This window comes from Lichenostomus cassidix, chromosome 2 (genome assembly GCF_008360975.1).
Source record: "Lichenostomus cassidix isolate B80296 chromosome 2, HeHo_3.0, whole genome shotgun sequence".
Classification (NCBI taxonomy): Eukaryota; Metazoa; Chordata; class Aves; order Passeriformes; family Meliphagidae; genus Lichenostomus; species Lichenostomus cassidix.
The window spans coordinates 6,283,327-6,311,051 of NC_139482.1; the positions used below are offsets into that span (position 1 = coordinate 6,283,327).

The 27,725-nt window shown below is 44.3% G+C and overlaps 2 protein-coding genes across 15 annotated transcripts in view; one reads left to right on the plus strand and one right to left on the minus strand.

The window, feature by feature from the left end:
- KMT2C (lysine methyltransferase 2C) overlaps positions 1-11,705 on the minus strand; it is a 192,015-nt gene extending 180,310 nt beyond the window's left edge. For 8 of the 9 annotated variants that reach the window (XM_085050238.1, XM_085050243.1, XM_085050237.1 and 5 more), the window contains exon 1: positions 11,284-11,467. In XM_085050238.1, coding sequence (XP_084906364.1) covers positions 11,284-11,459 — 176 coding nt within the window. In that variant the 5' untranslated portion in view covers positions 11,460-11,467. Of the gene's footprint in view, positions 1-11,283; positions 11,468-11,571 lie in introns of those variants that run through there. The other variant, XM_085050232.1, reaches the window with a different exon arrangement.
- LOC146440768 (uncharacterized) overlaps positions 10,971-27,725 on the plus strand; it is a 37,959-nt gene continuing 21,204 nt past the window's right edge. The window contains exons 1-4 of one of the 6 annotated variants that reach the window (XR_014849660.1): positions 10,971-11,095; positions 11,465-11,630; positions 20,905-21,070; positions 21,895-22,141. Coding sequence is in view for 4 of the 6 variants with exons in the window: in XM_085050249.1 (XP_084906375.1) it covers positions 11,048-11,095; positions 11,465-11,630; positions 21,891-22,141 (465 nt within the window). In the remaining 2 variants the exon portion in view is untranslated. The other 5 variants (XR_014849661.1, XM_085050249.1, XM_085050251.1 and 2 more) reach the window with 5 other exon arrangements.

Sequence of the window (27,725 nt, forward strand, 5' to 3'; positions counted from 1 at the left end):
AGGCTACACACAGGGGGACAAAAAGAAGAAAGAAAAAAAAAGAAAAGGGGGGGAAAACCCCCAGAAAAATTCAACAGCTTCATCTAACATTTATAGTCTTTAGATAAAAGCCAGCTAACAAATGTCTATCGCAGTACTTTTTCAAAATTCTAGCCACACAAGGAAAACAGTGCATCTGAGAAGATACAGAAGAGCTGAGAGCCCAAGGTTCAACTCAACAAGTTTGAACATGTCCAAGACACCTATGACTTCACTTTTTCTAAGGATGAGCATGTTAACTAAGAATAGATAAGAAACTCTCATTGGTCTAAAAAAGCCTTTAAAATAACATGGTCAAGCTAACGATGTAAAAACAGGGGGTTTTTTTTGTCTATCAAGACAGTCTAAAGCAAGTAAAATTAAAAGATACACGTATTTAAAAAAAAAAGTAAATTGAAAATATTCTTAAACAAATATTTATTTAGATTATCAGTAATTTAAAACTCTTGCTGACAGCGTCTAGTTAACGAGCCTTGAGATCAAGATTTTCTGCTTGTCCATAAAGTGGGTTCACAACCAACAGTACTTTCTCTGTTCTGCTCTACCAATATATCCTTGTCAGAGAAGACCACATAGAGAGCACACGAAATGTCAGTTTACCAAGCTTTTATGCTTATTCTTTACCAACGAATACATTTGAAGTGAGTGTATTTCCAAGCTGTTCACAGCACACCACAGGACAAAGAATACTCTCCCATTCCATTAAAGAAAGAGACAACAGCATAGCCAGACATGAGCCAGCCCTTACTACTACATGAAAAAGCTCAGAGATTATTTCCTTAAATAATTTTGCTAACAGATCATTTATTTCTTGAGTTACCCTCCCATTTCTGGGCCCAGTTCTGTCCTAAAGGGTTTCTGGAAGACACAGGCAGAAATACAAATTAGAATTCCTGCTGAATGTGTTTTGCACTTTCCTTTGTATAAATCTCTACCAGGATGCCTGATGCAAGGTTAATTACTCAAAACATGAACCAGGCAACATGGTGTGTCAGAAGCCTGAAGTAGCACTGAAAGCCAGCATTTCCCACAGCCTCATGGCTTGTACATCCCATCTCCTCTGCTCCCTCTAGAGCAATTCTGCTGTGAGCTGTTCCTCCTAAACTTACATCCCCACGGGTTAGAGAACATTAACTGTGGCACACTGTTTGCCCAGGAGGCTGAAAGTGAAACTGATGAGAATTCTATCAGTTTGATTGAATTCCTCCTTAAAAGAAAACCAACAACAAAACAAAACCACCAGTTATAGTCACAGCAGTACATTGAGCATGGTTGGTGATGTTGGCCTTGAGGCTGAGGAGCACTGGACAGCCTTCACCCACACTTATCTAATTCCCAAACACCCACACGAAGCACTGGGAGCAGCATGTGGACCACAGGAAACCTTGGGCCAGCCTTGAGAAATGTATGGCAGAGTGGTCAGAACTGTACAAGCAACCACTGGAACCATGTGACACACTGGGGACAGCACTGGGGACAACAGTGTCCAGCAGCTCCAAACATTCCTGCTGGGTTTTCCACAACCACGGGCAAGAAGCTGAGTGCTTCACAATCCAGAACACTATTGCTGGCTGCAGCCAAGTCACCAATCCACACACAACACAAACACAGCCACAAATTAGCTCCATTTTAAATGGTTAAATTTAAGGAAACTGAAATGATCAGTTCTTTTTATTTTTGTTTCAAAATTCCCATTTCCAAGCTTTTCCTTACAATGAAAAGCATCTGAGAGCCACAGAAAGAAAAAAACACTTGCTTTTATTACAAGGACGGGGAAAGAAACAGAGAAGGAAAAATGCTGGAGTAGAAATAAACACATAAGCAACAGAGAATGGGAACTCGGGAATAAGGAACTGGGAAGTCTGGGAGAGAAAAATCTGAGGAAGCTGTTGAGTCTTTGGAATCAGCTAACAGAAGCTTTCAGAGCACGTATCTCAGAGGGTAAGAGGAGGCCTTCATCATCCATACGTCTAATAGAAAAGCAAAATATCAGAACAAGCAGCCCAACATGTTTGTGAAATCGCTGAGGACAACTGTTTCACAAAGTTGAGGGTGCCAGAAGAGCAGTTACTTCACACTTCACTCTATTAGGGCAGGCTCCATTTTAAACATCTCAATGTGTACAGTGATTTGGCTGGAAGTGGTAACGAGAAGCACTCGCTGTGCCAAGGAAGGGGGAAAGCGAGAGCAGCAGAGAGAGGAGAGCAAATTTTTATCTTCCATTAACTGAAATAAGAAAAGCAAATTTCAACAAACTCTTTGAACTTGTTGCTGGAATCTCTCGAGACTGCAATTTAAAGGAGGACTGGCAGTTATTGTACTGGAATAAGCACAATGGCAAAGTACTGCAAAGCAGGGGAGAGATTGGAAATGTATATGAACAATACAGGCTACATCAAAAGCAGCCAGTAATAAGGGTCTGAAACTAGAAAGAATCATATTAGGAATGGAAACAAGGGCATTTTAATGAATATAAAGGAACAGCATAAACTGTCAGGGATAAAAATCAGAAGAGATAAAAGCACAGCATGCAGTATTACCACTGTGCAGTATAAAAGGCAAACAAAGTTTCAGAAATATTTTAGAAGTAAGAAGAAAAACACAAAAGTCTGTACAAACAGTGTTTAGAAAGAACAAACGGGTAACAAAACAGACTCAAATGCCATTTTCTGTATTTTAGCCTTCATAAAACAGATTTATTGTAGCTAATACTAAAAACTGATTTTGCTACTAGACTAAATAATCAGACAAATTCAAGTCAGCAGGACTGGAAGAATTTCACACAATGCTTAAGAAACACAGAGAAGTAATCTCTAAACTATGAGCAGTCATCTTCCCTAATACAGTCCTGGTGAAAATGCCCTAAGAGAGGCTGGCAACAATGAGCTAGAGCACTCAGAGGGTTTTTATTTGGAAATTCTTTTCAATCACTGTAGGAGAACATAGGAAGTCCCTTCCTCCGGGACCTGCATGAAGACATTCCCACACAGGAGAGTTACACAGCACACACGGCAGAGGCAGGGGCTACAAATATTTTTGAAGACAAGATCTTAATAAAAATCATTCTGATAAATTGAAAAGTGGCTCATATCAACCAAGTGAAACTTAATAAAAACTAGCAATCTTTTGAAGAATAAATCAGTTAAATCAATATTATGTTGCTATAGAGGTTAAGCTTGTTCAGTGCAGAACAAAGGAGACAATCACCTAATAAATAAAATTTCTGTATAAAAATTGTTCTCCATTTCAGCTCTGGAGTTCTTAGCTGTGAGTAATACAAGACCAAACTAGCTTAATCAGCAGTAAAGAATGTTAATTTTATACTGTACAAAATTAGTTACTGAAACCAACTGCCTAGAGATACAGGGGAATTGTATTCACTAAATACTTCAAAAACAAGTCGGAGAACCATTTGTCAGAAATGGTACAGATACACAACACACAGAAGGATGAGTAAGATCACCCTGAAGTCTTTTTTGTCCATACAGTTTCATTTATCTCTGGTGAGATAGGAAAACTAAATATTCCTTTTATTTAAAAGAATTTCATTGTGCTTCTGAACTCCACACTTCGGGGAAAAGAACCCTAAATAATTCACATTCTGTGTTTATGAAATGGCTTACTAATAAATCTCCCACATTTTAAGACAGAATTACTCCCCTCTTTATTTATAACAATATGGAGCCATCCTATCCTGTTCTATTGAGAAAACATTCATTCCCTAAGAACACTGCAGTCAGCCTTCACTGCCAGACAAAGGCAGGAGGGTAAGACACCATTATTGGAACATCCAGGTTCCATGAACACTGGGATGTTCCAGAAGTCATTCTGGATCAGCAAAAGCTTCCAGACAGTACTCTCAGTCAGTCACCTCAGATGTCAGTACATGTTTAGTGCCAGAGACTGCACATTTGGACCACATCTTCGTTACCAAAAATCCCTTTTATCTTACTGTGCCATAGGAGTGACTCAACTGCCCATGCTCCAAGGAATATAAATATATGATAGACAAAGTAAAAAAACTGGCAGATTTTCCTAAAGCTGACTTTTTTTTCCTGACAGCCTAATTAAAACTAGTTTTGGCAAGACTTTATTTTCAGTAATAATGCAGTAGAAGAGAAAAAGGCCTTTTCTTTTCCTCCCCCTACCCAATGCCAAAAGTCTGGGCGGACACATCTTAGGTTTGATCGTGCTTCCAGCAATTTCTTCAAGAAAAGCAATTAGAATGTTGATAAATACAACATTGAATATTAGTAATTTTAAATTTATATTGGAATGGCTGGCAACAGGATTGGGTGCATGTGTGATTTAAATTTAAAAATACTTCAAAAAAAAAATGGGAAAGTGAAAAATATTCTGAAAGAAGCAAGGACATGTGTGATTTTATTATATTGAAATACTTGTAAGAAGGAGCTTCCAGAATACCAGAAACTGTTAACATAAAACACTTTACCTACCCTGTTATTGTAGGGTACTTTAAATACTCAATTTAAGAATGATTGTCGGGATTAGGATCGAAGTGAGAACTGAAATTTTTTATTTAATCAATGCCAATGTCTGGGCCAAGAAAGATGAGAACAACTCCTATATCTATATGCCATGAAGAACCCTCCCAACATTATTATTTTTTTTTAAAACAACCAATGAACCAGCATTATGTGACTACAGGCTGTAAAAACCTCAATCACCTGAAATTACTCCTGTATTGGAAAACTCAAAGTAGTGAGCCTGAAAACTAAAGATCCTCAAATTTCAGCCCTCCAGGGCTGTACCTTCGCAGACAGCCCTGCAGGCTGGCCGTGCTGCCAGGAGCCACAGCTCTGCCTCCCTCCCGCAGCCTGGCCCTTGCTCTGGCCTCCTCCCTCGTGCTATCACAAACACATTTCTTTGCCAGGTTAGCTCTAGCCCAGCTCAGTTTCCCAGTGCAGCTCACCACAGCCTGGGTCAGCACAGGGGAGAGAACAAACAGCTGGTAGCAGAGGGAGGGCAGAGCTGCTGCTCCTTTTCACTGCCAGAACCAGCTTAAGATTTATGGTGTTTGGGGAGAATAACCACCTGATGCACTCCATATACTCACTGCCTATGTTTAACTAATAAATATTCCAGGTTTTAAGGGGTTTTCTACTTCATCTTACTTGCTTTCAAAAGCACTGATGCTGTTAGAAGAACTAACTCAATGTAGTTCTTGAAACAAGTGTCCAAGCTCATTTTGCCTAACAGAGGAATGTCATGAACAGCAATGTCTGGTGCCATCCTTCCAGTGAAAAACAAAACCAAAGCAAAAAATACAGAATCCAATACAAGTTACTTGCAAAAAAGTACTTGCTATAGTAAAATCTTGCTTCATGGTATTTATCCAAACTATATGAATCAGGCAGATTGTATGAACTGGTGATCAAATATACTAAACATAGAAAGGAGAAAAGCTTTCAGTATTTCCTGAAATTGTCGGTCATTTAATTATTTAGCAATTCATAACATTTTAGTGTACCTATGACAGCATTTCTCAAAAAGATGATTTCACAGAATTAGTGTATTATAAGGGAGCGATCATTAGTGGTGGATAAGGAAATCCTATTTTATAATTTTATAACCCTGCTACTCCTCAAATACTGCTGTGATGCAAGGAGTTAAAAAACAACTCCAGCCTGAGAACAGCAGAGTTCACCTATTCTCAGCAAGCCAACTGCCTTGGAAAAGCATCTCTCAACTGAAATGATGACAAAGAATAGAAATGTCCATTTCCAATTACTTATCTTATGAAAGAACAATGACAAGAAGTTAGTAGGAGTTGAACATGCTAACAAGAAAAAAAAATCCACAAGCAAAGCCAAGAAAATGGTAATGTTTTATTGTTCTAAGCTGGGAAAAGTCTCCTGTGTCACTGCATACAGGATGAAGAGATGTCTGGCGTGTAGATGGCTCAAAGTAGCAACCAAGAAACTGGGTAAGACACACCTTGTTATCAATTTGTCGAGATTTCAGACTGCCATCACACTTGATCTGTCACGATATTGTCCAATACCTCTTGGAGGGGCTCTTCAAGTGCTACAGAAGTTCAATAGATCATTAAATACAAACATAAAGCAACTAGCAACTGCAATGTCAAAATAAAGTCTCAGAGTCCTTCACAGCAAGTGCAGTCTGTCTCAAATTGTGGAAACTGTGCATCTATTTCCAGCATTAAGCCTAACTTCACTCACCCTAAGACACAAGTTAGGACACCACATGAATCCACGCTTTAACAACTCTGAGAATGTGGAAAAACAATTCCATAAACCCCATCCATCACACAAGCTCTCTTCAAGAACTGAAAAGCTGAAGATTAATACAGGTATCATTCACCTCCTGAGCACTGTGACCAGTTCATGCCCAGCTCCTATGCAAAAAACACATTGAGCAGTTGGGAAATTGCTTGGTAATTCAAATATGTTGGAGAATGTCACACAACATGAGCTTCTGAAGAAAATGGCACAAAGTTCAGCCCTGCTCTGCAAAGAGCCAACTTCAATCCTCACACCTCATCTCCTCACTCTGTGTTCTACTAGTGCCTTCTGGCTTTTGGCCAAACAGTTTGATACACGTGGCTTGAACAGGCCAGTGTTTGCTTTAATACCTTAACCCTTTTCTGTGCAACAGTTGGACAAAGCTCATCCATCAAAAGACCAGGTAGTGATGACCTTCCCTGACTTCAATCGTGTATTTTTAGGAACACATTTATTCTACAACACAATATACATCTTACATTTGCAAATGTGAAATTTTGAATTGAGAAAAGGGCAGGCAAGTAAAGACGCAAGTATCACACAGAAGGTGTGTGATGAACTAAAGAAACACAGCTGAGCTATAAAGCTCCATCCAACACGTTAAGGTTCTTTTGAAATAAGCACAGATATCTTAAATATTAGCCTACCATAATGCAAATGCAATTGAAGTGATGATAAAATTTCTCAAATAATCATTTCCTGGCAAAACCAGTATGTTTAAGGGTCCTCAAAACTATATGCATGTGTGAAATCAATGGCCTTTGAAAACCCACTGCAGTGTGCATTGGCCAAAGTAATGAAAAATTACTATGGAAATTAAAACACAGGTAATTAAAAATAAACACACAAAATATTTTCCACAGTTCTGCAATCATCACATGCTGCTTTAAACTACACACACTTGCAAAAATAATTTGTGACATACATCAAGATCTTACGGATGCTGAAAATAAAGTTTAAAGTGAGCTCAGACACTGATCTACAAAGTCTCACAATCAATGAAACTTCCACTACTAAATTTTGCTAAAATGCTGCATCTGTTTGTGCTGCTCTTAACCTGCAGAGATTAAGAAAGCTCTACTACCAAAAACTGATTACAAAAATGTTTACTGCACCTGTACAATACTATTCTGATATATTTTCATGAATAACCAGCTGTTCATACAATGGCAATACAGTTAAAACAGAACTCTTCCTCTACAACTTCTTTTTGATCACATTCCTATTCTTCAGGTCCCTACCCTGGAACTTGAGGTATAATTCAAGCAAGAGTTAAGTTCCCAAAATTCCAGGCCATACAGTGAGATGGCACTTAATTATTTCTATTTTTTCCCTCTACAATACCAGCAGTTCTTTTAACCATACATCTGAAAGCTTCTTTCTTCTCCATCATGTCCTAACTTCACTAATGCAACTTTATTATCCTTTTTTTACTTTCATAAATGCAATCTCTCTACCTTTTAAGGTAGAAAGGTGGTAGTACAAAAAATATTTTCCTCATTCACTGCTAGGTATAAAGTTCTGTGTGTTCTTCCTGATGCACCATATCATGAACAACCTGCTTGCTCTCAATTCCAAGGCTCTGCATGGCCTGTTCTTGCCCCACCTCTCAAATTCAAATTGCTGCTCTATACAGATATCCCCCTTGGTAAGATGTAAGGAAGAAAACAGGAGTGTTGGCCTGGCAGTTCAGGCAGGAGAACAGCTATCTGTGAAAATCCTTGGGGTGACAATTTTACCTCCCCTCCCTTAAATACATCCAGGTCGGATGCCTGTGAATCACTTGCCAATGCTGAGACAGACAGGGTGCTTGAACTTCTGCATGTTCTTTTGCTCACAGCGTTCTCACAGCTCCCTTGTGCTTTCCCAATACATTTCTTACATTTACATGCTCTCTTATCTTTACATTTAAATTAAGAAATTGTTTGTGCAGGAGCAATCTTTGCTTATGCATTTGTACTGCATGTAGTATAATGGTGCCCTGGCCTCTAGGCACAATTACAATATAAATAATAAAAATGAACTGTTCACCTAAGATTAGCTCTCCTGACAGGGCTACCATGAACCTACATCCTTCAAACAATGGTAAAAGGCTGTTCTAGCACCACATCCTACCATCTGCACCTCTCTCCAGGTACAGATGACACTGATTCCCAGTTCTTCACCTACAGGAAATACCCACTGCTCCCTGTACCTCTAAGTGTCCCCAGCATTACGGGAATTTTTACTGATAACCAGTTAAAATGCAGAATGAGATATGGCAGGCACTGTCCTACCAAAGAACCCTCTGCTCCCTTAACATAAGCCTGCTTCTGGGAAGAGTTGAGAATCCCTGGTATCTCACAGGAGCAGATTCAAGGCAGTTTTCCATCTGTCTGCTTAAACCCATCAAATTTGCTTAAAAACACGGCCTTCAAAGAAGGTAAAGTACCAACCTACAGCACTCTCCAATATGGCACTGCTGTTTAATGGAAGCATCCATAGCTGAGGAATTATTCTATTCTGGCTTTGCCAGTTTAATGCAGGGCTCTTGGTTTTATCATTACTTAGACTGCACTTAGACTGAACATTCAGTGGAATGTTTCCTATAATGGGATAAAGCGGTTGAACAATTTGACTGGCTAATAGTGATTTAGACATGTGATTACAGTACAGAAAATGGTCTGACATATGCTCTTTTATCTGGTTTACATGAGGCACATTAATCCAACTGCAAAACACAGAAGTGAAAAGGAAGACAGGACCAAGCTCTCTTAAGTAAAACTATTTTGTTTTTTCCTTGTCTTATTTCTGTATTTGGTAGGCCAATTGTAATCAGTATTTTGTAAATAGGAAAACTTACAAAATAAAACCATTTTCTTCACAAAATGGATGCAACTACAAACCACCAGTCCATATGTATGCTATGCAAGCTAGAACATAACTATTTTTCATAAAATCTTGGTTTCAAAAGCATTTATGACTTATGTCATAATGCCTTTACAAAAGTACAAGATTTCCACAAAGATGCAGAAGGACAGTGAGCACCACACCAGCCAGGAACAATCAGAGTGTGAAGAAAAAGAGTATTGATTCATTTTAATTTTTGTCTCATTTCATTTCCCACTTTTACAAAAACACTTACAGAATATTCACTTGTCAGAATAAGCACATATTTTTCAGGGATATTTTATTTCTTCCTAAACCTAGCCAACAACATTCCCACGACACCAAAAACCTAACTGAAGGCAAGGCATTCCCTTTTAACACACACTTTTTCTCAAGAACACAGACACAACCTCAAACTGGCCTACCAAGCTGCGTCAATTTTGACATATAACACAATTTAGGTTTTTTGTGCAGACAAAACCTTGCTTGTGCAGGAAATCCTTTAAAATAAAATACTCAAAGGTTTCCTATGTAAGGTTTGGATTCTGTAGGGAGAGATGAAACCAAAGTACGTAAAACTAAGTGTAAAGGAGATAAACCCAACAACTTCAGCACGTGTACGTGTTTGCCAACTACTTTCGACAGCCCCTATATTAAAACTTCCATCAAGCAAATACATAAAATAATGAAAAGTGGGAGCTGCAAACAACACACTTTCCCCAAAACCAGAGGTGACATGAAAACCTTCACAGGCAAACTTTCATCAGTGACAACAACAAAAAAATTCACGTATCCCAAACGATAATTCTGTCCTGGGATACTTACATATTTGTAAAAACAAACGCACACAGACGACGCATAACCTTTGCCTGCGTTTAGCTCCAACCCAGCAGAATCCCTTGTCATGCTGTGGGCTTCCACTGTGACCTTATGGCCAGGCTTGACCTTAAAGGTCTTTTCCAGCCGGAACGATTCCGGCACGGAAACTGGCAGCGAGGTTTGGGCTGGGCGTTCAGGGAAGCGCCAGCAGCTCGGCAGGACAGCCACGGCAGTGTCACACCGAGCGCGTCCCCAAAACAAAGGGAGCAACCTCTGCACGGCGAGGCTCGGACAGAGCCCACAGCGCAGAGCTGTTCGGTCACATCCTGACGTTCCTGCTCCGAACGTGCCGCCCAGCTTTGCCCTATTACCGCTGCCATCAGCTATGCCATGGCAAGCTCCGCGCTACTCAAAAATAACCCGCGGGGAGCGCGGCCAGCGCCGGCGGGGCCTCTCCCCGAGCGCAGCCCCACAGCGCTCCCCGCCCGGCCCGCGGGGTCCGCCCGCAGCCAGGGGAGGCCCCTGGGGAGAGGCCGGCGGGGCGGGGGAGCGCTGGGGAGCGCTGAGGCGGCCGAGCGCCCGCGTCCCCGGCGGGGAGAGGCCGCGGCGAAGGGAGCGCTGCCAGCGCCTGGGAAGGGGCTCCCCCCGCCATCCTCCGCCCCCTCCCTCCGTGTGTTTGTTGTGCTCCGGCACCGTCCCGCCGGCGCGTCCCTCCGTGAGGCGGCCGCTGACAGCTCCCCCCGCGCCGCCCAGAAACTCCTGCCTCAACTCCGCGTGTGCGCGGGGGTGTCCTCCCCGCCACCCGCCCAGAACCGTGCTTTCCTTCCCAAAAAGAGGAGGGGAAGGGGGGGCACAACAAGGGAAAGCGACGACGAACTGCCGTCAACGCACAGGGAGTACCCGTGCGACGCTGAAGGCAGGCGAGCGTCCTGGAAGGGAACGGACCCAAAAAGGAGAAGGGGGAAGGTGCAGAGGCAGGGGGAAAAGGAGGAAGAGGGTGAAGGGGGAAGAGCTAAAGAGAAACTCCGAAGGAGGAGGAGAAGAAAGGAATAGGGATGGTGAAAGAAAAGTGGAAAAGGGAGAGCAGGCGGAGGAAGACAAAGGTGAAAAAGGAGGAGGAGGAGGGGAAAGTGCAAAGGGGAGAGGAGGAGAAGAAAGAAGGCCCCTTCTCAAAATGGCATTAGGCAGAGGGAGGGGGCGACGAGCAGCGAGTCTCCACTGACAGCTCTGCCTGCGCCTGGCCGCCTGCCCCGGCCCCTCTCTGCCTCGCACACACAAACGCTGAACTTACTTCTTTCTGGCTCTCTGGAAAGGGGAAGCGCCATCTTTGCGAGGCCGGCCCCTAGGTCTTTTGTCTGTGGCTGCTGCTGCTGCTGCTGGGGGGGGAGCTCCAGGCTCGGGGGGCTGCTGCTGCTGCTGAGGCGGCTCCACCACCGCCACCACCAGACTCTTGTCCTCCGTTGACATCCTAGTCAGCAGGACGAGAGAGACACATGGATGATGATGATGAGGATGAAGATGAGGATGGTGATGGGGATCCCGATGCTCCTCCTGCTCCCGCGGCTCCTCTCCTCCTCACCTCCGCCTCCTCCACCTCCGCCTCGCATCGCTGGCCTCAGCCGCCGCCGACCAGCACAGGTAGCAAGGGGAGCAGCATGGGGAGAGCGGGAGGAGGAGGGGAGGGGGGGGCGAAGAGAAAGCGCAGAGGAAGGAAGGAAGGGTCTCACACACAATAACACCCTCCCCGGGCTCGGCGGGGTCTGTCGGGGCTGGGGGAGGTGAAGAGAGCGAGCGAGAGAGACGCGGCTGGTCCCGCCGCTGGGCGCCCCCGCTCAGAGGCCCCGGGCGCTGGCGGCGGCTCCGGCTGCTGCGCTGCCCGGCTGCGGCGGCCGCCGCTTCATTGTACCCTGGCCCTGCGCCCTCCCCCCGCGCAGAGCCCCCGGGGGCGGAGGAGGAGCGGGCGGCGGCGGCGGAGGCGGCGGGGGCCGAGGCCGAGCGGAGGAAGTTTTGACAGCTCCAGCTGGCGTGTGTGTCGAGGGGCTGAGTCCGGCCGGGCTCCGCGTCCCCTTCCCAGCCGGGCCGGGAGCAGGAAGTTTAACTTTGGGGAAAGAAGGAGGAGGAAGGGTGAAAAAGGGGGAGGAGGAAGGGGGAGGAGGAGGCGGCGCCCTGTTCCCTCCCCGCGGGGTGGAGAAGGGATCCCGGCGCTGCCCTGGTGTGTAACCCCCCCCTCCCCGCCTCCCTTCCCCCTGCCAGTGCGACACATAGACACAGCGACCGCCCGCCCTCCTCCTCCTCCCCTGCCGCGGCCCCACACTGCGCCTGCCCCGCCCGCCCACCGCCCGTCCCCCGGCGCAGACACCCATCCGCCGCCTCGCTGACCTCACGGGCTGGGCTGGTGCCGCGCCGGGCTGCGGGGAAACCGCGGAGCGGCACCGGACGGGACGCGGCGCCACGGGGCGCTCCGCGCACCCCACCCCTCACCGCGCCCCGGCCGCTGCCCCAGCGCTTCCCCACCCTCTCCCCGCCCTTGTGGTTTTTTTTTTATATTTATTTCCCCGTGGAAAAGGAAAAGCCCCGTCTGGATGAGAGCGGCCGTTCCGCAGCGGGGAGCCCCCGCCGCGCCCCGCACACGGGCTGCGCTCCGCAGGACGCGGCTCCGGGGGCAGCGCTCCGTGCCCAGCGCTCCGTGCCCGCCCCGGCGGCGCTCGCTCCCCCCGAGCCCCGCGGAGTCCCCGGGGAGGCGGCTGAGCCCGGCGGCGGGAGCGCTCCGCTCCCCCTTCCCCCCGCCGCGCGTCTGCGGCTCGGGGCGGTGGAGGCGGGGGGAGCCGCGGGCGCCCCGGGGGATGGGAAGGAGGGAGGGAGCAGAGTTCAGCGCTGTGTGCGAGGGAGACAAAGTCTGGGGAGCGTGGCCGCTTTCCAGCAGCTCCGGCTGGAACAGCTGCGGGCGCTCGGGGCGGGGGGGGCTCCCCGGGCAGGGGCCCGGCTGGCTGCCTGCCCGCCCGGCTGCGGGGCGGGGTTAAGCCTCATTACACGGGATTTAACGTGTCCCGGAGGCCAGCGGAGACTCGGGCTCCGAGGGGAGGCGGGGAAGTCCCGCGGCGTCGCAGCCGGAGAGAAGTCCGGCCACGGGGCGAGGAAGCGGCCGCGCCCCCGGACTTTCCTCCCGGGCGCTGCCCGACGCGCTCCGCTGCCCGCGGCGGGAGCGGCTCCAGCGGAGCGGGGCTGCCGGTGCGGAGCGGCCGCTGGCCCGGGGCCCCCGCGCCGAGCACCGCCCCAAGGGCACCCCTGAGCCGCCCCCGCGGGGCCCCAGCCCCGCCGGCCCTCCTTCCCACCCTTCTTCCTTCCCTCCCTCCCGGGCCCGGAGCGGCGGGTGCACAGGGAGCGCGTTCGGGGCGCGGATGCTGAATCACGAAACGGGGCGCACGGACAGAAGAGCAACGCGGTGACTCGTGCTAGGGCCGGGCGGGTTCGGGAACTTCGCCGGACACTTGAAGATACAGTGGGGATAGATAGCTCCAAAGGTGCGAAGTAAACACATCCCGAGAGCCCCGCGCTGAGCGTGTCTCAGGTGGCTTTTAGGCTTCTGTTTGAATCCCAGTTAATAAAATGGCCCGAGGTATCGCACAGGTACAAAGAGGGAAGGAGGAGCTGATGTTAGTTGCTTTTTTTTTTAACGTAAAAACAAACACAAAGCAATCCAGACCTTTACAGTGCTCTTTATTCTCCAATTTTTCACTTGTCAGCGTCACAATTCTAAATTAAAATGGTATGCTGTGGCAAATAAGACTTTTGCTGGCCTGTTTCCCACAGAACCACTTCATAACATGAAACCTTTGTTGATTCCTTTTCTAGGTTTGTGAGTAATTAAATAAGACCTTTGTGACATTTTCATACAATGTATGAAATACATCAGAAAATAACACATTTGTCTTCACTTATATATGTATAAAATTATAAAAAGCCATCCCTATTGTTCAGCCATGCAAAGGGAACAGCTGGATTCTTGGTATGGCTTTCTTGGCCCTGTCACTGAAAATGCACTCATTTATGCCAAATAAAAAAATACGTCCTGAGTTAAATGTTTGTGTTATGAAGTCTGCAAATGACAGCATAGATACACTGCTCATGCAGTTTCAGATATGGGATCTTAATGTGTTTACATATTGTCTAACAGAAGAAAGTGCCTTTGAATTTTGTTAACTTGGGCAAGTTAGCATAATTTAACTGAAAACATTTAATGCTATACAGGCCCAGGCTTGGGTGGAGTAGAGAGAAAAAGGGCAGGGAGAGGGAAGGAAAAGGCCACAGCCTCTGCACAGTGGGATTGCTGGTGTGGCATTTGCTGGAGTTGCCAGGTTGCCATCTGGTCTACTAAAAAAAATGGCCATCTCCTGAAACACTGGCTGTGCGTGTGCGGAGCCAGTGCACATGCGCCACGGCTTGGGTGAGCCTCGGATGTGTCAGAGCCACTCTGCATGTGCAAATTGATTGGAGCTGCGACACGTGAGCACACCGTGGGCTCACATCAACTGCTCGGTGTGTGGGGAATAGCTGTCACATCCCACGGCAGAAAGGCATCCGGCAACAGCACTGGGTTCACTTGTCCATTCGTGGTTCATCCAGCCCTCCCATGGAAACGTTTTTAATATCTTTAGATCACCTGAGAGTGGTTGAGCCTTGGGCTTTGTCTCTTGTACAAAAACAGATGTGCAATTTAAATTTTTTTCTCCTCTTGTTTTCATTAATACATTCATTGTATGTATCTAACTCAATATAAAATGGGAGTGGAGGCAGGACGAAGTCAGCTTTGGTGCAGTGTGGTCTAGCACAGGAATGAATTAAGGGACTTAGCCTATGAGTTGTGCTGCTGTGCCTTACCTCCTTACGTGTCCAAACACAGCTGGGCAGGTCTGTGCCATGAGCGGCTGCAGCCACTGCTGTGGCAATCAAAGGTGTGAAGATCTGTGTAGGACTGAGAGAGACTCGTGAGCAGGAACCTGAAGCGGAGAAGGAATTGGAAACTGTATTTGCTGGCGTTATCTATCTCTCAGAGAAGGCAGGGGGACGAGCTGGGAGACGTGTCACCACACATAAATCCAGTGTGGGAGTGCTTTGTTGATTCAGGATATTTGAACAGTTCTGTCAGGAAAATTTTTACGTTTATACCTTGGCCACACTAACCACCTATTATAAATTATTGCTGTCTGGAAAACACACATTTTTACTGCAAATATGTAATATTGAGTGAACAGTTTGTCAGCTTTACTGAATGTTAAGAGATCGTCTAGTTCATTGTAAACTAACTCAGGTGAGCTGACACACCTGCTTTTTTTTAACTTTCAAGGACAGGCAGCGTTGAAACTTTCAACTAGAATTTTAAATTCTAGCCTTCCTTAAAACAAACATTTCTGTAGTTTTGGAATTGTTTCTGAAATGTAAGAAAGACCCTTGCAGTACTGATTAAACAAGGCATGCTAGCAGTTTTAACTTCCAAACATCTTAAATTGTCCCAATGTGCTTAATAACAAAGGGTGATACTTTCATAATAGAAAAAGTTGAAGACAGGATATTGTCTTAAATCACCTAGTTAAGGAAAATGATCCTGTTACAATTAAAGGAATTAACTGGAATGTAAATATCATTTTGTCTTTATACAACTAAAGCTGTGTATGTAACGTAAATAATAAAAAAATAATTCTGGATTCTATCAGGAATGGGATCCAGATACTTTCTGGTTTATGACATTAGTTCAGAACTCTGCCGGTTTAATGACTGTAAATAAAAGTTTAATTTTTTTTGTTCTTTTTGCACTTGTGTTCCTATTGCAGAAAAGTCCAAGTTGTCACAAAGGCTTCATTTAAGCTACATCAGCAACATGCTAACATTTCAGATGTTCAGTATATTGAACCACTTTGTCTTAACTTGTACTAAATTGGTAATTGTCTGTGTTCAACATCTGCTTCCTTCAGTGTGCTGCTGTGAAAGCTGGGGAGAGTTTGGTGCTGCTGCACATCCCATATGGCTCTCCTTGTAGCAAACTTCAGGATTAAGGTGCAGGGGCAGTTGAGTGCAGCAACCACATCAGCTGCCTGGGATATTTGTTTTACATCTGCATTTATATTCACCCAAGTAGTTCAGAAGTAGCTGAATTACTGGTTCTTTTCAGTAGTGAAAAACCAAGCCCAAGATAATTTAAAGGAGTTCTAGACAAAGCCTAAATCAAGTGACAAAATCAGGATTGCATCATACAAATACGTGACTTCTAGTTAATTTGTACTAAACTTGGCTGGACTACAAAAAATGTCAGCATATGTTAATTGTCATATGATAACCAAAGGGTTGTGGAAGCCTAGTTTTAAATTTTAAATGTTTGTTTCTTCTTTTTATCAGTTTTGCTTACTTGTCATCTCGTAGATCTGCCATACTTTAGGCAGCAGCACAGCCTGGGTAGTGGGTATGACACACAGACCTTTGAGCACTGGGGACTCTCCCAGTAGTTTGGGGAAATGCTTTTTGCTGCCAAGGTGGGGAATAAGCCTCGTTTCTCATCCTGAGCAGCATTCCCATAGCCAGCTGGAGAATTCCAGTTGCCAGGGGCTCTAATGCACTAGACAGATAAGAGTGGAGGTCCAGTCCACCCAGAATCCATCTAACTGCTCTCTTTGGAGGCATTCCCAATCCACAAAGAAAAAACATTTCATTCTAGTTCATGTTTTCTCACCTGCTCCCCACTGAAATATCCTGACTTCTGTTGTACAACAGCTGCACCCTCCACGATGGGATCCAGAGTTTGTAGGAACGTGGGGCTAACACAGGCCAGGCTCCCCATCCCTGCCTGCTCCCCCCATCAGCTCAGGGTGTGCTGAAAGCAGCAGTGCCCACGCTGTGATGGATGTGCTGCCTCACACCTCTACTCCTCAGCCTCACCAAACCCTAAGGCCTTTTCATCATATTAAGCTCCTTTGACTGGGCTAATGTGACTGAGAAACACACCTTTTTTTTATCCATTAAGATGAGGCCAAAAATGTTAAGTGCTCAAGATGCAAGCCCCTAGGGCTTGTCTATATATCGAGTTATTACACGTGGAGGCTTTTATCTTCATAAAAAAATGTTCTTTTTGTGCACGCCAAAGTGTGAATTTAAAACCAGTGGTTGTAGTATAACCCTCATGCAGACTCACTCATTCTGGCATCTTCTGGCTTTTTTCTTCTTTTTATTTTTTTTTCAGATTAAGTCTAATTTCTTTAATTCATTTAAGTGAAATCAAAAAAAGGTACTTGAAGTGAGTTTGTCCACATGAGGAATTATGCTTGCTGGCCTCTGGTAGTAATATTAATAATACCTTCCTATGTGGAGAAGCTTTGTCTATTAGGAATGTTAATTTTGCACGTTTGCACTTATTTGCATTTGAATCATCCTATTTTGACAAGTGGTAGCTGAGGCACTCTACTGAAATTCATTAAGTTATTCCAAACTGAGGCCATGATCCTGGGGATGCTAAATTAGGCAGATAAATAACTTGATGCATAAATAGGTTCACAGAAGACAACTACCTCCTGAATAAAGTTTGTTCCATGTTTAAACATTTGCAGAAATGCCAAAATTCTTCCTAAACTGGCAGTTTATGTAATTTTTTCTCAGAAGAAACAATGAACTGTGCTATGTTGTATTTTTTAGCATCCCTGTGAAGTCACAGTTAGTCACAGTACAGTCTACAAGTTACGTAGGAACTTCTGTTCCGTTCTTTGTGATTTCCTGTCTGGTTTACACATTTATGAAACAGGAATTTTATAGACTTTAATATTCTTTTCTTTATCTATGTGGTGGTGGGCAGCAGAGAAATAATCTTTCATGACATATTATTAATTGCATGGGGGTTTCCATCAAAAAAAAAGGTCAAATGCTAGTTTGAGTAAAATCAAATTACCTGAAACCAGTACATGCTAAACACTGCAGATGGATGGAAAAACCCAAGCCCCTTTGTGTGCACCTCTGGGGAAAGACAATAGATTGCTGCAAAGTTGGGACTTTATCATGCAGAAAGTTAAACAAATGTCTGAGTAGTGTTTGCAGGAGTGGTGCGTTACACTCAGATTACTTAACAGAAATGATACAAATCTGGTCATGAAATGGGGGAAGGATTTGTTTGTCTGTAATCATATATTGGGGTTTTATTCTGTGTTTTGCACAGCACCTCATGGACAGAGGTCCTGGTTCCTTATCTGAGACCTTGGGTGCCATGGATAATAGGAATTTAAACACTGTTAGTAGAAATCAGCTTGCCACATATTGCCAGTTTTGCACGGGAATAATCTTTGTCCCACATGGGATGGCCTCACATTCAGGGGAGTTGTTACAGTGTGGGAGAGGCCTTGGGTTGCAGTGAGGTAAACACCTGGACACAAGTGCCCAATCCTGTTTACAGCTGTTTACTTCAGTAACATTGCGTGTCTGAGTAAGAAGGGCAGCATTTGGCCTTTGGTTTTTGAAGTTAATTGCAGACAGTTAATGGGGACATGGCACTTACACGAGTTCCAGACAGAATTCTGTCCTTCACTTCTTTAATAACTAATTTTTTAAACCAATTAGCTACATACCCCTATGGAAACAATAGCAGAGCCTTCACAGCCAAGACTATACTGAGATTCTAAATTACATATATAATAAAGGTTGTGCATGTGTTTTATGGCTGAGAACCATGTTCTGTTTCAGCCTCAAGCAAAAATTTTCTCCAAGCCATAGCCCCTCAACAAAAACACACTTTTTAATGAAAGTCCTGACACCACCTTAATTACAGTGCAGCAAACATTACCATCATAATCCCATTTCATCCTTAGGCAAAGAGAGCATCCCTGGGGGCCTGGCTGCTAGTGACCAGTTTTACAGAAACAACCTTTTCCCCAGTGCATTTTTTAATTTAACCTGGGCTGTGCTGCTCAGGGGGCAAGATGTGGAGCTGCTCATGCTCATGTCCCCACGCTCCTTCCAGCCCTCCTGGCACTCCCTGGAGGATCAGCCAGCCCTGCCTGGGAGGATCAAGCAGTACCCAGGGATGTCCAGCCTGCAGCCACCTCTTTGGCTTCCCCACACCTCTGCCTGTCTCCTGTGGGACCCAGCAGGAGACAAAGTTCATGTCCAGCACCCTTGTAGCACAGGGGTTTCACCCTGACCCTTTCCAGCAGCCCCCAGGCTGTCTTTGTGGTTTATACCAGTGCCCAGAGACAATCCCCTTTTTTGCTGGCTGCCACACTTGAGTAAAATCCTTGTTTTGGATCCAGCAGTGCAGGGGGGAAGGCTGTCCCAGTGGCAGCTCTAATCCAGGTGGGTGAGGACAGAGCTGTTTGGAAAGCAGGGCTGTGCTGTGCCCAGCAGTGATGTGTTCATTTGAAGCAGCCTTCAGTGTCTCCAGGCTTTCACAGTGTTTGGGTGGGTAAGTAAAATGTGATTATTTTCTCATTACCATGTCAATTCAGTACATAGATTTTGTGTGGGGACTGCAACACTGACAGGACAAGTTTGCAAGGCTGTGTGAAGCTGGGATATTTTCCTACCAGAAATTCCTACCAGAATATATATATATATATGTACATGTACACAAGGGTATACTTGTGGTTTTTACATTTTTTCTCCTGCCTTCTTAAATCAAAGTAATAAATCTGTATGATCAAAAGAGTTAGAATAATCAATCTCTCCAAACTGATCTGAAAATCCTAGTTAAAGGCTAGAGGGAAATTAAACATGAGGTTTTTTTGTTCTCTCTACAACATTGTCAAGTACAGTACAGTTTTCTATTATGGAACTCCTAGAATTCTTCTGTACAGAGTAAAATCATGCGGCTGAGATACTGTCTCTAAAAACAAGGCAAAGCCCTGTGTCTGCTGGGAGGACATTTCTGTTATCCTGTTCCCTTCTATTTAGGTTCTCATATGGTGTTAATCACCATGGTATCTTACAGCTTTGTAAAAATATAGTGCACCATATGTGATAAATCACTAATATTAAGAATGAAGATGCTGGTAAAAATACTGTTCCCAAATCTAAAGCAGAAGACGTGCAGTAATGGACATACCCAGACAAGCAGCCTGAGTAAAAGGAGCTTGAGTACAGGAGATGGGGTCAGAATCATTCCTGAGGTGATAATATTTCATCCAGTCACTGTTTGTGAGTGTGAATGGCACACTCACTCCTTTCTTCCCCAACCTGTGCTACAGCTCACTAGAGCACAGCAATTATGTTCCCTCCACTGCAGACCAGTGCCTGCCTTGTATTGTTCAAGGGCATCAGTCAAAAGAAGATAATTTGCCAAAAAATGCAAAGTGAGATTGGACATTTGGTGCTAATTAAGTGCACACATAATTACAGTCCAAACATAAAGCAAAATGAGGCACTGCAATTCCATTGGAAAGAATGCACTAGGAGTGGTCATAAGTTATCCCCCCAACTGGTAATCTCAGTTACATATTTTCTCATGTTTTTTCATTTCCCACTTAGTTCCAGCCAGATCTGTTTTCTATTTATATTGTTAAGTGTCAACACATAAATAATTTTCTCTGTTGTATCCCTCACTACTACATTCTTTTTCTTGATAGAATAGCAGAAGTAATTATATTTATAAATGGAATGGCTGTTTTGCCTAAGTACTGCATATAATTCCCTTCTGTAAGAGGGATTTTTATAATTCCTCAAAAAATGTCTTGGCAAGGATCAACCCACCAGTTGGTAGCGTGGATCCAGCCTTTAGGAACAGAACTCGGGATTCTGATCCCTTTGGCCAACAGGCAGGAGGGTACGGCAGAAAAAAGTGCTCTTGTTTGTTTGAGAGAATGATGCTGTTGAATATGTGCAGTTATAAAGCACCCCAGAAACTAAATTCACTGAGAATTGCTTCCCACCTGTGGATTCCTCTGTTCAGCTGAGAATTATTTTGGCAACTGAAGAATTCTTCATTGTGGATGGCTGTGGGAAGATATTAATCCTGTTCTTCAAGTAAGATGCATTCACTGATCCACTAGACCTGCTCCACCTCTACTGTTTCATATTGTGAAAGGAAATCAAAGAAATCTCAAGTGATAGGATGAGTAATCTCAAGTCATTCTTATGCCCTTTCTACCTTCTTTTTCAGCTGCTTTCTGCAGACAAGCTCAGGTGTCCCTTGCTCAATAGGAACGGAGCAGAGGGAGATCTGTTGTGAGCTCTGCATTAAGGGAAGTTCAGTTTTCCATCTCTGGGCACTCCTTGAGAAAATCTCAATCAAAATCATTGTATGAGGATGGCAGATCCCAGCCATGGACAGTTCATAGCTGCTTCACTGGTTGGAACAGCAAAACGCCTCCTGGAGCTGATCTGCAGTACAGGAAAAGAAAATAATGGTTTTCTTACTGGGTTCTGCTGTCTGTATGTGCATGGGTGTCCTTTCATTACAGTCTCTCTAATATTTGCTCTGATTAAAGGTTATTCCAGAGCACCTATAAAGCAGTGAGCCATTGTATTCCTACAGATGTGGCAAGCTTGAAGAGTGTTATGTTGAAGCATTCAAAACCCATGTCCTGTGTGGTTTGGGAGCTGAAAATGTGGATTTCTGTGTGGGAGAGATGTGGACGATGTGGGACAGGTCCTTGGCCTTGGTGAAAAGAGTGCCTGAACCTCTGGGGTCTCACAGGGATTGAGGCGTGACCCAACAGTGTGGTCAGCATTTCCATGGCACAGTTCCTCAGCTGCTGGAGCTTCCACTACCCAGTTTTCATAGGTATGATCAGCAGAACCAAACACTCACTGCCCCTGGAGCTCAGCCGCTCCCAGTCCAGTATCTTCAACACAAATCAGCTTAAACTAACAGGGAAGTTGCATTGCCGCATCAGTGACTTGGCAGGCAGCACATTCCCATCTCCATCCCTGCAGGAAGGGGTCCTGAGCTGGAAAGCAGGGATGTCACGTCCTCAGCCACTGCAGTGCCATCCAGGAGGGCTGTGAGCAGAGTCCCTGGAGAGCTGGGGCTGCCGTGGCCTACTTTATGCAGATGCTTTGAGCTCGCCTGGATGCTGCGCCTCCAACAGCGTCGTTCCAGCAGTGTCAGCTACAGAATCCATCAAACTGGGAATGCTCCTGGGTGCTTAGCCCTGGCAGGCCGTGGCTCTATTCCTGTCCCCTTGGTAAGTCTGATTTAGCTCCTTTACAGCTCTGGCTCCACAAGCTGCAGCCTCTGAAGCACAGAGAAACCCAAGTCCATTTCCCACTTCCCTGTACATTTATTCAGAGGCCTCTCAGAAGTTTTAGACTCTTTCCTTTTCCCTGTGTACCCCCACTAAGGGTTCATGTTTATTTAAGATTTAACTTTATGAGCAGTTTTCTGTCTCTCAGTGTACATGGTTCAAATTTGGTCTGTTCCCTCAGCTTTTGCATTCAGCTGGTCTGACTGATTTAATGTTGCTGATTTACCAGTATAATTTAACTTCTCTGAAGGGAAGGAAGATTGATGTTGGCTGAAATAAAATTCTGAGATGTCTATGGAGTTTTATTGCCCTAGATTTTTGGATTGCTGTTTATTCAAAAAAGTGGGAAGAACTCTGACTTTAGATTCTTCAGGAATGCCTCCATTATGTCAGAGCTGCTAATTCTTTGAGTCAAGTCATTGTGGTTAGCCAATCTTGTTTTCTGTCTCTGTGGTAACATTTTACATCCAGAAGGCTAACCTCAATGCTCCCCCACGAAAGCAGGCAGGGATGACGAAGCATTTCCTTCTTTGACCTCTGTAGTTGAGTTTTGTAGAAAGATGAAATCTGTCAAATCAGACCAAATGCCAAATCATCTGCATGAGAATGAATGGGTCAAACCCTGTAGCAGTATGTGGAACAAAAATGTACTGAAACATGCTTTTAAAAGTAATTTCTCTTCTAAAATTTTCACCCCTAATTCAGACTATGAACTATGAAATTCTCTCATGCTTGTAAGTTACATGTGGTTTTGTATTACGTCAGAGGAAACTTGCAGTTATTGGGATTTTCAAATTGTGCATACTTGTCTTGAATTTTCTGAGTTTGTAATGTTTTGGGGGGGAATAATTCTAATACTCTGATTTCTTTATATACCTTTATATATGGATCCCTTCTGCAATGATAGGGGCCACACTACAGACCCTCAGCACCTCCTCTGCCTTCACACAGGGGCTGTGTCTCTCCTTCCAATTAGCAACATAATAATCCATGAACTAAAGAACTCCATCCCACCCAGATGGGTCTGGAGCTGGCTTCATGAGTGGAAGATATATAATATCAGCATTATGTCACATAAAAACCTTTGGCTTGTCACCATGAAATTCACTTGCCTCTACCACTGGGGCTGCACAAGGCAGCTGAAGCGACCTGGCCATTTGGACCAGGCTCAGTTCCTGCTTTAAATCCAGGATTGTCATGATAGAGCTGAGTATTCCCTGTGCTGGAGCTGCCTCCTCACTGGCCACTCTGCTGCCCCAGCACTGTCAGATCAGTGACATCAGACCGGTGACAGCAGCTGGGTGACCAAGGTACCTGCCCCTGACAACCCTTTGCCTGTGGTTGGAAGGACTGGTGACTGCACAATTCCCTCAAACTGGAGCATTTCAAACGATAAAACCACAGTTTGGAACTGCCTCTAACAGTGGAGGGACAGCTGACCACTTTGTCACTGCTGCCACTTTGGCATCACAGAAGACTGACCTGAATTCTTGATCTGGCCAGTCTGTTGATCTATAATCAGAGCGATCCGTTAATTACTTGACTTAATTACAGCCAATTTATTATAATGAAAGGTTTAACTATACCTAGCTTTGTGAGTTTCCATGTTATTTTTCATTGATGTAGTTTTCAGGCACAAAAGATCCAGCAAGCAATGCCTTAAAACAACCCATTCCACAAAGAATGTGGAGCTTTACTGGCAAATTCTCCGTTCAGTATTCTCCGCTCAGGCGGTAAATATCAGAGCCATGAGAAACATCCTGTATTCTTCACACACACACACCCCACAGGGGACTGGAATCCCTCTCAATGCCGTTTTACCCATGCACTCATGACCTGGACTTCCATAATTCCTCTTTGCTGTGATAGGAGCACCAGGTGTACCATCAGAACACCTACCTTTTCATGTAATCTCTGATGGAGAGATGCAGTTAGCAAATGGCATCAGGTATTAATGCAGAAGTGACCTTTTAATGTCATGCACAGATACACGACGATAGAACTGCCACTGAAAACTTCTGATTAAAGATAAAAGTAGACAGCCTGTAAAAACATTAAGATAAAAAGTAAATCCATTTGCCCTGAGTTTCCCCTGCTATCCCACCTCCTACTCTAAATTGATGTTGTCAGCACTCATGATTTTATCACAAGTCGTGTGATGTTTGATGTTTCACTTACACTCCAGCTACTACAGTTGTGTAATGAGGTTAGAAACTCAGCTTTCCTCTTTCTTTAATTTAAAGTAAGTTTCTAGTCCTAATGGTTAGAGTATAAAGCTTGCAAGTGTGACCCAGGTGCACCCTAACAGCTCAAAAACCAGAAAGCACAGTAAAAGAGCTCCACATTTATCGTTTTACAGACAGGCTTGTGATTTTGAGGGTCAAACTGTAGTTCTTGAACATTTGGAGCTAGCAATAGCAGCTTGGGAAAAAAAAGTGCTTGAACAAAGTCCCACACCATGTTGCATTTTCCAGGGAGGCATAGCAGTCATTAAACCACAGTGATAATTCCCTTTTCAGACATGCATATTTTCCTATTTACTTTGTTATGCAGCATTTCAAGGCTCAGCCCCAGCCTGGCTGGTCTGGAGGGGATTGTCCTGGTGTGTAACCGTTTGCTTGATGTTGGAGGGCTTGAACTGCTCGTTGTGCTGACACAGAGGAGAGGTTTTGCAGCACTCCTCAGTCCCCACAGACCGGCAGGTTTGTGCATAAAAACCTGCAAAACCAGGAATGTTCTGACTTCCAGTCTAGGAAGCTGATCTGCCTTTCCTAAAGCTCCATCAAGAAACCAGGAATACCCCACCCCTGCCAATCCAACAACAAAGAGGCAAACAACCAAAAAAATGCAAATATGGAAATGCAATAACATTGAAAACAGGAGGTTTGACTTACAAAGCCCAAAATGTGCCAAGTGCAGGTTTTGATGTACAGACCAAGAATACTCAGCTGTTGGTTTTGGGAAAACCAAGCTCCCAACAGCAGCAACTCAGATTTGAAGGAGGCACGATATTGAAATAGAGTTCCCAATTATCAAAGAGTTCAAAGTACATCACTAAAAGTATGAATTTTACCAAGAGATGGAGGGGTATCCAAAGGAATGACTCTCCAGTCACAGACTGGTGGTGCCAAAGGTCCCTCTGTGCTTGCCCTAAATGATGGTGTAATCCATTCTGGAGGTGACAAAATTATAAACAACTGTGACAAAATCTAACTGCAAAGAAAAGGTGGAAATCCATGAGACTCAAATTCTACCTGAGTAAACAGAATACCGAGGGAGGTTTTCTGTTTCACAAATACAAAAGTGTGAGAAACTAAAATTGGATCACCTTTTCAAAGAACTAAAGAAGCTCAGTTGATCCTAAACTGCACCATTACTGTTTTTGCCCCTGAATTCAGCAGTAATTTCCATGTGGTGATTTCCATGAGACTAACACTTTGCTTCTAAACTGCTTCCCCTGTAAAAAGCTGAAGAAACCATTCTTGACTCTTGATCCCTTTGCTGTGTGTTTCAGAGGGCACATACATTTCTGTGCATCACAAACCACATTATTTAGGCCTATGGACTGATATTTTTTATCTGTTAAGTTAAAGTGCTGTGAAAAATCTCTTCTGTCCTCCAATAAGTGCATTCTTTAGCCTTAGGAACTTCTAAATAACTTGGAAAAGGATATCCAAAACATCAGAATCTTCATCTTCCTTATATTAGTTTCTGTGAAGAGGAACTTCATTTTTAATCTTTTCCAGCTTCTTTCTAGCTATGCTATCTGTAATTACTTTCAAATACACCCAAATCATCATCCCTGTATTGAAATTACCTGTCTCTTACTCTCACCTTTCCAGGCCTCTGGTGCTGGGATAACAATGTCAGATGTATTTTTGAATTCTAAAACAAGTAAGGTTTAAAAGATTTTCCCACCTGTATTGTCCCTGCTTCCAGGACAGTTTGTGACAGGACAGTTTGTGACAGGACTCCTGGTGCTACGGCAGGACAATTTAATGCTGGTTTTTATTTTTTAAATAATGGAGAGTGTGTACATTCCTTGTGGCATGTGTAGATAAAGCTGCGTTCAAGCCATTGATTTGACTTTGAAACTCCACAACATTTGAATTAAAATGCTGGCATTGCTGTCCCCTGAGTCTGTCTCCTTTTCTGCCTCACTAAGCATTAAATATTGTGGTCTCGACACTCTGTTCTGCCCTTTTTCTTCTCTTTTCTCCTCCCCACTGTCACTCCCAGTGGCTGGGGAGTCTTCCCAATAAAGCAGTCCATTTCATCCCCCAATAAAGGGCCATCAGCCAACACATTCTGGGCCTAAATTCATCTCATAAATATTGGTACAGGCTGGCTTTAAAAAAATGCAGTCCCTCAGTTAATGCACTAGATTTCAATAGAATTACATGGGGAATTAATTTTCTTCCGTTTGTAGTCTGAAAAACAATGAAATAGGGAAATGCTTAGAATCTATGGCTCAACTTTCCAAACTGGATGAAGGATGGTTCTGCCCATTAATGAAGACAGTAGCAATATACTCCTGATGGTCATGTCTTCTCTACACAAACACATAATATTTTAGGCCTTACTGATACAAGGCCTGAAGGATCTCTAGGTGGCAGCTGCCCTGACATCAGCCTGTGGACCTGTCAGGTATTTCAGTATGTGTCTGTAACTCCTGTACATGTAACAGCACATATTGTGGAATGTTTGTGTTGTTGGATAATAATCAGAGTTTTCATTTGTGCAGCACTTTACAAAGTACCAGCAGCAGGTTCAGGGTCAATGTGCTGAGGTCCAGCAGAGTGTGAGCAGCTGGCCTGTTGTGTGCTGCTGTGGGTAGCACTTGTTCACTCCCTGTGCCTTGTGACTTGCTCTGTACCTGAGAAAAAAGCTGAATATCAGGATATTCCAGTACAACTCGATGGGAAGACACACAAGTAAAGGACTCGTGATGAACTTTTCAGCTAAAACTTCATACCCTTTTTTTTTTATTCCATTTATTCATCTCCCATCTTTTCTGCCTGCATATTATACACTGCTCTGTTTCTTTGCCATCTTTTCCCCCGTTGCTCTGTGCCTTTTTCTTCCCAGATAAAACATCCCTCTTTTTTCCACTGACTGCCCTTTGTAGGTTCTCTCCATATAGCTCATAATTTCTCTCCCTCACCTCCCCCACTCATCCCAACATCTTGGGCAGGAGTGATTGAAGGGATGGAGTCTGAAAGAGCAAACCAGTCTCTAGAGAGAGAAACACTGCAGATCATTATCTTTCTCACACTGTTAATGGAGAAACAGAGAATATGTGAAGTCAGCTGATAACATAATAAATGTGTAGATGAAAGTCTTTTTGCTGCAAGAGGTATAATAAATATAAGGCACCTGCAGGTATTTGAGCTGAGCAAAGTCTTCCTTGACTCAGTATTCCCATTCCTGGTCCATGTATAGCTGATGTCTGTAGGAACACACTGAAAATCCAGATGTGTGCATTAATTAAATTAGTGGGGTTTTAGTGTGGAAGGTACAGGAA